Here is a 14,563-nt window from a genome sequence, read left to right on the forward strand (position 1 = left end):
TCAGAATAGACTACAGAATCAGTTTTCAGATATCAATATTGCTTCATGATATCTACAGTGTATTTCTTAATTTTTTAATGATACTCAAGAAAGTCTTTAGGGTAGATAGGTGTATTGTTTTCTCAAGCATGTTCTACTTTGAGTATACACATGGGGAAAGAGAAGCCAAAACGATACAGAAATGCCATGATCATCTTTGGTTATTGCTTCTATTCATTATGGGGGGGGGTGCTCAGAGTTCAGAGTTTGCTGTGAATGTAGAGAAAGCTGTGTAATACACTAAAATTCACTGATGACCTCTCAGTGTGCTGACCATTTAAAGGAAATAGAATTAGAGTGTATGAAATAGAATTCTGATTCAAAAGATTTAATGACAAGATTCAGAAAGGGCAATGAAAGTTGCATTAAAAAGACATGCGATCTCTGGAAGGTCTTTTAAATTTCACCTACAGGATAATTTCCACACTATTTAGCTGGCTCCTCAGCAGGATTAAAGAGATCTAAACATGTTCATTAAATAGCAAATCTGCAATGATGGGAGAGGGAGTAAGGGAGAGTAAGGAATTGAAAGAGGACTTGAGACTGTGGGAGGCATCTCTGTGGGATATTCTCTGTTAACAGCAAGATAATTCTGTGATAAATCATGAAAATCAGTGCATGTGAATATATCTAAGAAATTAGAATTGAAAAGTATGTGATATTGACATATATTTGGTATATAAGTAGCCACTTATCTTTGTCAAAATTTGGTATCTCTCTTATATATTATCCATCTAGCAACCTCAAGTCATTTTTGGAAATGGCTAGGTAATATAAATAAATGAATTTTTCCTGCATGTTTTCTGATGAATTACTGTCATCCTAATCTACAGATTTCATAGAGATAAAGGAATACATATTAGCTTCCACTTTATACAAATTATGCACAATCAAATGCTTTAGTGGTAATGATGGTGGTGGCAAAGATAAATGAGGGGAAATAAGTTACAAAAAAAAAGTTTAGAAACTATTTGTAATTGTATCCTGGTAAGAAAAATCTAGTGAGTCGCTTTTTCATTAGTGGCTGAATTAAGCATAGTATAGTAGTACTTATAAAAAATACCCACCCTTTGGGTTGTGTCATGTAGTATTCTTACTCTTAACTTGAATGAATTTGATGTAGTATTTATTTAATCTAAAAAATAAGAAATTTAAATAAATGTTTGAATCCATGTTTTTTCAGATACCCTGAAAAGACACTAAAAATTAAAAACAAACAAGCAAACAAACAAACAAAATGCACCAACTCCTAGATTGTGTCATGGAGCATTTTTTCCCTGTGATTGTCAGTGAGCTCGATGATATAACTATTTGTTTGATGGTAATAGGAAATCACATTTCAACCAGGAGCCGCTATAGATTGATATTTTTTAGACTAAGGAAATAACATCTTAAAATATTCTAAATATTACTACATTCAACACTTGGTAACTGTAAAATGTCTTGACTAAAGCCTTTATCAATTCATGAAGCAATCCATGAAAAAAAAGTAATGAAAACTCCAAAATTTGGACTTTTTCCAGAGTTTGGGATTGTTTAATTAGGATGTCAGCCCAGAGAAGTGAACACTACTTTGTTGTTGTTTTCCCTAAACACAAACACAATATAGCTCATTGAAGATTCTCACTGAGCTGTGGTGAAAGCTCTCAAGGGAAGTAGCTTGAGAACACTCCTCAGCTTGTTGATGAAACCCTGGATTTGCAACGACTGGGACAACAAACATCTTTGCCTCTGACAGTGGAAATCTACCCAACTAAACGTACAATCTAAGAAGGGCAGGCTAGTCATTCTTACTTTAATGGGTCTTGCATGTGCCTTGGGATAGAGGATAGAGGAATAGGTTTGAATAATAAGGAAAATTTTATTAAATTAAAGATTGCCTTTGATGAAGATGAAGAAGATGAAGAATACTACTCAACTAGTTTTTAATATGGAAAGTTGACAGTAATAGCAATTAAAAAAAAGTACCAGGTGGTCTATACATTTACAAAATACATATACATATACAAAAAAAAAGTCCCAGGTTGTCTATACATTTTCTATAGACTTGAATGAGAAGTAAGTGATTAAACCTTGTTTTATAAATATATACATTATAATTTAGATATTAGATAAATATATACATTTATATTAGATATATTAGATCAATGAAAATTTTAAGTTATATAACTGAATACATATATAATATTAATAGAAATATATAACCTATAAATACCATTTATATATAATGTAGCTGAAATTCTACAAATTAGAAATTCAGTTAATTCAGTAAATTTAAATTTTGAAACAGATGAACAACAACACAACAATCCCCTCTAAGGAGATAAAATAGACTAGTCAACTGAAAATCAACATAGCTTATTTTAATAAATTTAAATTGTCATTTCTTAATGCTCAAATAATATTAGCTCATTCTTCCAAAGTAACAGTTCTGACTGATGAAAAAGAGTAAGGAAGAGCAACTTAGTTCTACCTGGCTTTGAATATGAACTTCTTTAATTCCTGGAGTGATACAAAGGAGGTAATGGAAGCTTGATCAGAGACACAGAAAAAGGAGGGTATGGTTATTAAAGATACATTTTCCATCCTTACAGAGCTACTCATGATTTCAGTGGTAATAAATGTCAGCATGAGTCTGGATAATGTATTTCAAATGCAGCATCTGTCTGTACTGATTTATTTGATATTTATTTTTATATTATTTAAAAAATGTGATTTATCCTGCCTGTCACAAAGTAGGTATTTATTCAATAATTGATGAATGAATGGGTATGAGATTGTCATCAGTAACTAGGGTCCTACTGTACTTTAGGAGCTTGCTGGGCAGGAAGGTCTGGCAACAGAGAAGAGCTCTGGAATTCAACTACAAAATAATATCCATGAAAATCTCTATCTCTGTAGGAGAAATCGAGAAAACCTTAGTGCTGCATTTTTTTTACACATGGGTAAGTTTGGTTATGACAAGTAGAAATATATTATTAAATTAGTTGTTTTACATTGTTTTGGGTGGATTAAAAAAAGAAATTGCCAAACAAATCACAGCAACTTAAAAGTTGCTACAATGGTTCTTTGCTATTGGTAGTAATCTGTCATTTGTGTATTTCTAAAATATGTACAAAAATAAAAAAAGTATTAATAATTAAAATTCCAAACACCAAAGTATCATTCATGCTAAATGTTCTTAATTATCTAATTATGAAATCAAATAACTAAATTGTGCATGGCAATGACAAATATTGTCAAGAGGTTAACTTCCTTCTGTTCTAATATTTTAAGATTTTATTTATTTATTTGAGAGAGAGAGAGAGAGAGTGCGAGTGTGGGGAGGGGCAAAGGGTGAAAATCTTCAAGCCGACTCCCTAGTGAGCACGGAGCCCCGTGCAGGGCCTGACTTCAGTACCCTGAGATCATGACATGAGCTGAAACCAAGAGTCAGATGCTGAACTAACTGAGCCACTCAGGCACCCCTGTTCTGCTAATATTAAAGCACACTGATATCACTGGAATCTATGTTGAAAGTATATTTGTAAGACAAAAGTTCTGTTTAATCTATGAGTACTTTAAAAAATAGAAACATTTTAGAATGTGATATAATTTTAGGCAGGGACTAAAGAAACTATCAAAACTTTCCAAATATTTTTTAAAATAACATTTACAAATAACAGAATAGAAGTTTTGAGTCACCAAGCCTCCACTTGTAACCCGAGTCTATTACTCTGTGAGGCTCTGTGAGCTAATTTGGCTCAACATGAGACATTCGGATGGGCAGTACTAAAGTTAATGATACTAAATTGTATATTTGAAAGTTGTTAAAAGAGTAATTCTTAACAGTTCTCATCACTAGTTTTTGATGTATTCTACTGTACGGTGACTAACATAAGGGGAAAAAATTCTCATCATTAAAGAAACAATGTATTATAACTATGTGAGGTCATGAATGTTAGGTAAACTTTCAATTATATCTCAATTAGAAAACAAAACAAAACAAAACACCTCACTCCATACTTTTCTGCAGGGTTGGCCAAGTTTTATCAGGCTATAATTTGAAATCTTCTCCTACATAATTATCATGAGTTTCATACATGTTGTTGCACGTCGATTCCTTTTTATTGCTTGGCAGTCTACATATGCATATACTAGGGTTTGCTTAACCGTTCATCTGTTGCTGGACATGTAAGGGGTACCTAGTTTTTGGCTATCACAAGTAAAGCTCCCATGGACATTCACGTACAAGTCTTTGTATGGACATATGTTTTCAAGTTTTGGCAAATCTGAAATCTTTCCAAGCTTCTGCCATAAGAAAATACCATTTTCACAAGATTGGCCATTATTTAAGAAAGCTGTGAATTTTGATGAAAGTGTATAGGGGATAAAGAACACTCTTCCACATGAGCAAAATGGAACTGTGGATCAGCACAAACTTTTCAAGGGTGTTTTGACAGTACTTATCAAAATGAAAAAAAATGTGCTTATCCCAGAATTTGCTGGAATTACCCTCTGTGTGCCTCAGTTTCCCAGCAGTGGAAAGGTGATGATATTACTTAATGCATATCTCATAGGTTTAATATGTGATTCATAGGATTATAGTGAACCTTCAAAAAAATTAATTCATATAAATTAAAAAAAATTAGTTCATGAAAAATGTTTGCCATGCCAAAATTCTTTTTTTTTTAAGATTTTATTTATTTATTTGAAAGAGATCACAAGTAGGCAGAGAGGCAGGCAGAGAGAGAGAGAGGAGGAAGCAGGCACCCCCCTGAGTAGAGAGCCCGATGTGGGGCTCGATCCCAGGACCCTGAGATCATGACCTGAGCCGAAGGCAGAGGTTTAACCCACTGAGCCACCCAGGTGCCCCCCAAATTCTTTTTCATTATTATTTTCATTCCTACTTATAGGAACCTATTCTTCAGAAATACTTTATCAAATATGTAAGAAATGTACATTTAAGTGTATTCGCTGCAATGTTGTTGTAATAAAACACTATAAACAATCTAAAGAAATTTTTACATAAATTGTGGTAGGTCTGTTGGAGGCAATATGGACAAGGTGTGACAGCTGCCGAGGAGGAGACCTGGCCTCGTTCTAAATCCTGCCTCACTCTTTGCTAGTCATGGAGCGTGGTCCATTCCTTAATCTCTCTGTGTTTCAGTTTCTTCAGCTGTAAAAATGAAAATACTAATACCCATTTTGTAAGAGTTCTTGTGCAGAATCAGTGAGATGTTACAGGTAAGTTCCTTAGAAGAGAATCAGGACATAGTGAACATTCCATAAATCGTAGTATTACTTTGGAAGGTTATGTGCCCTTTGTAAGAAGATGAGCAGGCCCGCATGTGCTGCTGAAGAAGGATACTCTCTAGAGGAAGCCTTTATTTTCCCTGTAGATATTCTATAATGGGCACAGGTAAAAGATTCACTTATATATGCTCAGACATAGACTTAAATGTTCAACAATTTGTCAGTTATTACTTTAACCTCTTATTACAGGCAGAGAAAATAGTTAAGTGTATTTCAAGTTTCAAATGCAACTTTCTTAATTTCTCAAATGAAAATTTTAACACATAAAATTGATCAACCCAATAGAGAAGAGTTAAAATCAAAGTTAAAAAACAGCAACACTTCTTGGTCTTTGAGTAATTTATTTGAATCGTGAATTTAGGAAATATAAGCTATATATTTATATACATAGTGAATAACAAGAGGTAAGCATTTCATTGGAAGGACTACTGTAACTGACAAAATTGAATGATTGCCATTTAATCAGATTACCTTAGGTTAAATGACTTAACATCAGAGAATAAGAACCGTTATGTTAAAATATTTGTTAAAAAGCTCTTTGTTTTCTCTGCCACTAAATCTCATTAGGAGCAAGAACGTCTTTGTATACAGGTTATCCAAAAGATATTCAAATAACCTTATGACAGACAAACTTACAGCCTTACTCAGATTAAAAAAGAAGCTGATATTCATTTCATGTAGAAAAGCCAAAAACAGAGCAGATGTGCAGGCAAAGATAAATAAAACACTGGCTCCTTCTTAAGAAAGGTGATAGTCTGTCTTTCTTACTAATTTATGTACGGTATAACAAGTAACCACTAAATGTCGTAGCAGGGGGAAATTTGGCGGGAATCGTTCCTTTTACAAGTCGTAACCACACTTCCTGCCCATAATTTAACTCTAATAAAGCATCCCCAGTTAAAACCCTGTCACAGCGTATTTCACTGTTAATATTCTCAGACTCAAAAGCAAGCTTGTCTCTTCCATCAACCACTAAAAATCCAGAGATATGGGCACTAAATGACTCAATGGTATACTTAAACACATACACCCCAAGATAAGGAATTCTGAATTTTCCAGTTCTTGGTGTATATGAAGATCCATAATTGACATCCAAATTATTAAATAGGATAGGACCAGGAGTCGACATTCCGTATGTGTGAGATGCAAAAAAGGCCACCATCGGTGCATATCTATAAGATCCTTTGGAAAAATCTGTTATAAGAAGAAAAGGGAGTCAGTTTTCATGTTTTTTTTTTTTTAATCATGCTTTGTCTTTCCTCATTTCTTTATCATTTTATCACAGTTACAAAAAGGGGTAGCAGAAGGAACCAAGGTCATTCATCAAATTTTTAAAAAGGGTATAGGTGTCTGGATGCTTGCTTCTTCTCTTGGCTGAATTACCTGCAATCATTTGCTCTCTGTGAGCCTCAGTTTCTCCATTCAGATCAAGATAGAATGATAATAGCGCTTGATATATCCCTCATAGAAATGCCTCAAAGATTAATTTGCATGTTGCTTTGATCTCTCCAGAGATAAAGGAATTCAAAGCACTCTATGATTATTATGGTATGCCAGAATGTTTTAAAGCCCCTTGTAGGAATTGAAGCTGACATGATGTAGAAACAATTTTTCCAGCATCTTGTCAAACAGTTTCTAGAGGCTAAAATGGAAACCAAACGCAATCATATGCAGTACGGAGAAGTAGACAAAAGCAATTTTCTGTGTAATTAATGCCAAATGTACTTACAAAGGCTGAGATTCAAATAATAGATGAAAAAATTTACTCTTTGCTATGCAGCATATTATTAAGAAAAGCCTGTTTTGAAATATGTTTTTGTGGTCATTAAAGAAAATATATTTTAAATACTGCACAAATTTTTAATGAAAAACTCAGAAATAGTACACTCTTGAAGTTAATTTATAACAAACAATACTTATGAAGGTAAATGGGCCAAAAAAAAAAAAAAAGGCTTTTTGTTTTACTCAGTACATTTGAGCATGTAACAGTCCTCACCCAGTCAAAATGACACTATTAGCTTAACCTTCATGGAAGACGCGCTGCTAATTACTTTTTAAAGCTTCATTTAAATCATATGTGATATGAATCAAAGATATATTTCTTTTTTTTTTTTTAAAGATTTTATTTACTTGACAGAAAGAGATCACAAGTAGGCAGAGAGGCAGGCAGAGAGAGAGGGAAGCAGGCCCCCTGTTGAGCAGAGAGCCGGATGCGGGACTTGATGCCAGGACCCTGAGATCATGACCTGAGCCGAAGGCAGCGGCTTAACCCACTGAGCCACCCAGGCGCCCCAAAGATATATTTCTTTATCAGCTTGTTTGAGGAGAAGGAGTTTGTACCCATCACATATTGCATCTCTACTTTCTTTTAAGATGCCCGGGAAAAGAAAGACTGCCTCTGTCCTATCAATATTGAAAATGTCAACAAGTGTACATCAATATGGATTTACCTGGCCGACATTTCCACTTATGAATCACGTATGTTACTCAGTAAATTTCAGAGGCAAATGGAATTAATCCTCACATGAGTCCAGATTAATCCGGTTTAAATATTCTTTGGTAAACGTTTTCAAGAAGCGTTTTTGTTTACTATAGCGAGCAAATCCAAGGACGCATGGGCTTTCGTACCTGGCGCTAAAGCGTTTTCTTGCACCAGCTTGACGGTGCAGTTGTCCCCCGTGAAAGGATGTCGGCAGGCGCAGACAGAGCTCCCTCTTCCATTTATACACGTGCCCCCGTTCTGGCATGGGGACCTGCTACAGTCTGAATACTCCTCTGTTACTGAAAAAGAATCAAGATAAAAGAGGGTGAAGGTGACCTATTTTCTCGTTGATCTTACAGTTTGAGACAGAATGGGAAAAGCGCTGAAGGAGAAATAAGAAAAATGGGTCCCCGGGCGCAGGCTGGCCGCGCGTGTAGTCACAGGACTTCATACAAACCTCTCAAGTCTCTGAGCTCCTTTTACTATGTCTTCGAAGTGGAGATCATCCTGTGATAGTCTAAGTGGGGACAACCCACTGTACTTCTTTGTGTGAAAATGTTAAGATTTTGGTCAACTGCAGAACAGAATAGGGTAACTGGACACAGATTTGTATCTATTTGGAAGTGATACATGATAAAGGTAATATCACAAATCGTTGGAGAAGAAAAGTGTCTATTGAATACACGGCGCTAACAAAACTGAGTATTCCTAAAAACATACTTTCACATGTTCAAAAATACTAAAGGTAAAAAAAAAAAAACCACCACTGATATGATTGTATTACAATCAAGTAAAAGGGATATCTTTGTAGGGCTTTAAAATTTTGGAGAACTCAAAGCAAAACAAAACAAAACAAAAAATCCAAAAGCCATAAGAGAAAAATCCTGACATCTGACCACCTAACAATTAAAACACATTTGCAACCAAAGTTGCAGGCTCAAAAGTTCAGTTTCGGGGCGCCTGGGTGGCTCAGTGGGTTGGAGCCTCTGCCTTCGGCTCAGGTCATGATCCCAGCGTCCTGGGATCGAGCCCCACATAGGGCTCTCTGCTTGGCGGGGAGCCTGCTTCCTCCTCTCTCTCTGCCTGCCTCTCTGTCTACTTGTGATCTCTGTCTGTCAAATAAATAAATAAAATCTTTAAAAAAAAAAAAGTTCCGTTTCAAAGATAAGGTTCAAAAATCAGGTTCAAAGATAAGTGACAGATTAAGAGAAAAATGTTTTGACAGAAACAAAGATTTAATGGATAGTATCCATAACATGAAAAGTTCTGACCAATCTAAAAGATTGTGGGAAAAAAAAACTGAAAAAATGGGCAAATGATATGAACTGGCCAATTACTGAAAGAAAAATGCAAAAGTTCATTAACATTTTTAAAGCTTATTCAATCTCACTACTAACTAAGGAATAATAAATTTTCACCACCAACACTTTATCAGGTGTCAACATTCAAAAAGATACAAGATATTCAGTGATGAAGAAAACATATAATGTTGGTTAGAGCTTAAATTGTTAGACGCTCAGAATGAACAATTTAACCATATTTATCAGAATTAAAAAGGTTCATTTGCTCAAAGTCAGAAATTTTTCCTGGTAGAATATATACTCCAGAGATACTTGCCTATGTATACAAAGAAAACTGTTAAAAATGTTCTTTATGGCATCATTGCATTAGTGAAACACTGTAAGACACCTAAATGACTATTTCATTGTTAAATAAATTATAGGTATCTTTTCCCTAAGGAATATTAGACAGTAGTTAAAGAATGAGATAGGTCCCCGGACACATTTGATTTACTGAAGGCAGCAAGATCCAGTTCACACATTAGATATAGAATAATTTCAATTATTTAGAAAACCTGAAATTATGAATATAGTTATAAACATCATACATAATTATGTAAACACAGAGAAAATGTTGGGGAAGAATAGGTTGCTGGTCACAGTTACCGCTATGGCGCCACCTTGTGACAAGTTTGAACAGCTTACAATTCACTCATTTCAAAATACGGGTTGTTGATCACTTTTAAATTTAGGGTTGTCTGGTTTAACATTTTTCTCAAGAAGTGAGATCTGTAAATGTTTTATATACGTTATGCCTCATGTTTAAGTAATTCAAATTCACATAGATTGTGACCAAACTACATGCCGGTATTAGAAATTTTTTTCAAAGAAAATATATGTTACTTAGTAATTAGAGAATAGTTTACATTATATTGATATACTTTTGCAACATTCCATACACTATTTTGCTCACTAAGACACATATGGAAAACATTACATATATGCAATAGCTTTTCAAAATGTTTTAAACTGGCCTACATTTTCTTTAACATCTTTTCTCAACCAAGTGAATAGGTTCTTTTTTTTTTTTTTTAAAGATTTTATTTATTTATTTGACAGACACAGATCACAAGTAGGCAGAGAGGCAGGCAGAGAGAGAGAGGGAAGCAGGCTCCCTGCTGAGCAGAGAGCCCGATGCGGGACTCGATCCCAGGACCCCGAGATCATGACCTGAGCCGAAGGCAGCGGCTTAACCCACTGAGCCACCCAGGCACCCCAAGTGAATAGGTTCTTAAACCCTTCTATTCACTATTAGCTATCATTCTAAAACCTAGCCCACTTCTTCCTCACTTTAAAAACTTCAGTGATTCTCTAATACCTATAGAAATGTGAATTCTTGATGTCAAAGCACTGGCTTCATTTGTTTTCACATTTTCTGAATCTAGCACAGTGATTGAATCTATTAGCTATCATTCTAAAACCTAGCCCATTTCTTCCTCACTTTAAAAACTTCAGTGATTCTCTAATACCTATAGAAATGTGAATTCTTGATGTCAAAGCACTGGCTTCATTTGTTTTCACATTTTCTGAATCTAGCACAGTGATTGAATCACAGGGTGGCATTCAATTACTGGGTTTCACTAGGAATGAATCAACTGTGCAGGGGAGCTGGGGCACACAAATTATTTATGCAATCTGATTAGCTCTATAATTCTTATTTTCCCATTTTCTTATAAATGCACTCTCACCTGGAGACTGCCCCATGCATGAATCAGGGATCAAACAGATGTACTTTTTTTGTATTGTTACTGACTCTACGGTGATTCTATACAACCAGGGCCTTTGCCTTTTATTTAACATCTAGGATGCACTTTTCATTGTTCTCCCCTGTCTATTCCATTACCTCTAGGAATGGGGTGTTGCCTTGTTCTCTTTGAGTCATTTTAGGGGATGCCATTTTGCCCTTTATTCCAACTTCTTTGCAGGGTCATTCACCTGGAGGAAGGGTTCACTTGAGTTGGCTTGGGGCCTGCTGTCTCCTATCACTGTAGTAGCTCAAACTTGCTGAGAATACACCTGGTTTGCCTGCTGGGGCATCTCTCATGCACCCACCGAATTCCTGCTCAGGGTGCTTCGCACACTGGTCTGCACCTTCTTCTGTCACATGTGTTTTAAGTTCCTTTCTTGCCTTCTTTGATATTTTAGATATCTCTGCTCTCCAAGTCCCTGCCTAAATAATTCGCATTATGACACATAAAATTAGGCCTATGGCTCCCAGAACTGGATGTATCAGGAATAGACTCTGATTAGAGCGGGCTACAGTAACAACCGCCAGTTATGACCTTATACTGAAATGAAATGACCTTATACTTCTGTTAACATTATATAAACATGAAGTGTTCATTGTCTATTTTTGCATCTGTATTACATTGCATCATAGCAGGTCTTCTATGCCTTGATGTCAATGAAATTATCTAAAATCTCATATTTATTTAAGTCATTTTAGCATGAACTTGCAATTATTACCAAGAATTACATTTATCTTATTGGACTTATCATCTGTCCATAGAAACTGTTCTTTGTTTTAATTCTGTATACGATGTTTTAATGAACTTCATCATTTCCAAATTTACTTTTTATGTGTTCATCCAAATCACTGATAAAAATATTTAATGGATCAGTGTCAAGCACAGAGCTTTATAACAACCAAGACTGATTGGCATTGACTTATCAACTTGAAACTATTTACATTTTAATATACAATCGGCTAAAATCTACTTTGGTACATCATCCACCTTACATTTTTTTTTTTTAAAGATTTATTTATTTGACAGATAGAGATTACAAGTAGGCAGAGAGGCAGGCAGAGAGAGAGAGGAGGAAGCAGGCTCCCAGCCAAGCAGAGAGCCCGATGCGGGGCTCGATCCCAGGACCCTGGGATCATGACCTGAGCTGAAGGCAGAGGCTTTAACCCGCTGAGCCACCCAGGCGCCCCCACCTTACATTTTTTACTTTATTACTAAAATACTTAAAAAAATGGTTAGGTGCCTTTGTAAGTTCCTGCACATATTTGTCTCAAAAGGCAATTTTTTCTTGAATTAACAACAAAGATCAGACCCCCAAAGAGCATCATTTTCTTTTCGCAATCTTCTCTCATCCCCGTCAATAGAATTAATTATGTTAATTCTCTTAATTGTTGTCAGATGCACAGAAGTTCTCTTGTTGAACTTATCGCACTCCACTGTAATTGCTCCCATGTCCTGACTTCCAATTAGATTGTGAGCTTTCTCGAAGTCAGGGCTCGGGTCCTCTACTACACGGCGTGTCACTGCTAATTAGCACAGTGCCTGACATACCGAGTGCAAAAATGTCTTTTCAAAGATGAATAAACCAGCACAGGGTCATGTAAGGAACTGCTGAGTTGCCATACTGTACATCTGAAACTCAAATAATACTGAATGTTAACTACCCGGAGTGAAAATAAAAACTTAAAAAAAATAAAGGTGAATAAACAAATCATTGGAAGATTGAGTAGATGATGATATAATCCAACACTCTATCCCTTCTCACAGTTCTCAAAGACCAGGTAGAATTTGATGCTATGAAGTCATTGGCATGTTCTTCTAGAGACATGGAATCATCTCAAGCAAACTTTTCACAGCTTCTCTTCTACCTTGGGCTTCAGGAATTCTTAAACTCTTTCCAGTCCATTTATTTTCTTTGGTAGAGGTCAGTGCAATTAGTTGAACAGTTCTGCTAACTCAACATTCTACTATTTTGTGCAAATGGCATAACTAATCCTTCAATATTCATTTCCCTGCTCTGAACATGAGTAAAATTCCTTTGCCATTGTCTTGGAATGTTTCATAAGCTTCAATTTGTCGTGGTCTGTTCTTTCTGGACCCTAATATGTGCTCGAGTTACACCTTCCTATTAATCCTACTTCTTTATTTCATAAATGTTCATGTTAAATTTGAACTGATTGGAGAGCTCCCTACATTTTCAAAAGCACCCTGGCTTTGCCAATATTTGCCGTTCTTTATTATAATAATTTGCGTAATGTATGAGGTCCGTGAGAAGAGGAAGTGTGTTGATTTTACCACTCTGTCCACTCAGTCTTTCTCAGGGCTCATTCAACACTTACTCAATAGATAGTCAAAGGATAAAATAAAGCAGTATATTATATTGATGTTTTCTCCTTCGTTCTTATTTTTATGTATGTTTTACATATGTTTTTAATTTTATTTGGTATTTTCATTGTTTAGTCCTATTTCATCATTAAGATCTTATTTTTTTCTTTCTTTATTTTAATAATAACATTGCAGAGGGCAGATCTCTGCTTGGAGCAGAATGGAGTTTCCAACAGATTACTGAGGAAACCTAGCATTGCCTTTGGGCCAGTTTGTCATACACAGAGAAATACATTATGTACAAATCCACTACACAGCTTTGCTCAAGGTAACATGTCCACACAACATTAGGACTTTATTTTTCATCCCAATTCCAATGCTCTCTAAAATGATTCCTTCCACTTATGGACACATTAACTTTCAGCACTATGCTGTGTCCCCATTTATCAAAATTGTTCCTATCAAATAAGGTTTATCCTTCTGTTGTTCTAAAAATACTCTGTATGTTCCTTTCCAACAACTTTAAGAAATGTGGGTATTTATTTGCTTATATGACATTTCCAAACTCCTTGTTCGAAGTACTCATATTTTGTCCATTGGTGTATGGATGGATGGATGGAAATATTGTTTCCAACTGTCTTTACCACTTTTCCTTCATAGTGTTTTTATTTTTGTTCTTTATAAGTCATATCTGTTGCTCTTGATACTGTTTCTGAGATCTTTTTTTCTCAGTCCTTCAAATATAATTTTAAAGCTCATTTAATCCTAACAGCAATCCTTACCAAATGTATTATCCCTGTCCCAGAAGATTTACTCTAACCTTTGTCATTAAATTATCATTTATTTAAGTCATGACCCAGGAAATCAAATGTTTTTATTTGATATTATCAACTCTATTCACCTTTTTCTTAAAAGTCATAACCTTTAATCAAAAGCACTATTTAAAAAATGGCAAACATATTAAAATATGTACAAATCATTAGTCATTAGGAAAATGCAAAAGAAAACTACAGATACAACAAAATGTTATTCAACATAAACATAGTTGAATAGTTCCAATTAAACTTATAATAAAATATGTATTATTTCTTTTCAGAGTCACTTTAAGCTGTGTATACTAAAATTGGCAACTAAAACCTTAAAGCATGTTTCTCAAACTTCATGTTCAATAAAAATTTGGCACAGCTATTATTTTTATGCTTCAATTTTTTTGTCAAGATGCAACTCAGATCACTGTGCAGTAAGTTCACAATATGTGATTTAATAATCCCTACACTTTCCCTTTCATGTTTGATAATTAATATGACACAAAATAATACCACATGGGCAATTTTGAA

General features: G+C 35.0%; 1 protein-coding gene across 1 annotated transcript in view; it reads right to left on the reverse strand.

Moving 5' to 3' along the window:
• Positions 1 to 4,850: 4,850 nt before the first annotated feature.
• The window catches only part of MMRN1 (multimerin 1), a 59,284-nt gene continuing 49,571 nt past the window's right edge, over positions 4,851 to 14,563 (reverse strand). The window contains exons 7-8 of the mRNA XM_045984417.1: positions 7,963 to 8,115; positions 4,851 to 6,528 (exon numbers count right to left, since the gene is read on the reverse strand). Of these exons, the coding sequence (XP_045840373.1) occupies positions 6,107 to 6,528; positions 7,963 to 8,115 (575 nt within the window). The 3' untranslated portion in view covers positions 4,851 to 6,106. The remainder of the gene's footprint in view (positions 6,529 to 7,962; positions 8,116 to 14,563) is intronic.

Source organism: Meles meles, chromosome 2 (genome assembly GCF_922984935.1).
Source record: "Meles meles chromosome 2, mMelMel3.1 paternal haplotype, whole genome shotgun sequence".
In the NCBI taxonomy this organism is placed as follows: domain Eukaryota; kingdom Metazoa; phylum Chordata; class Mammalia; order Carnivora; family Mustelidae; genus Meles; species Meles meles.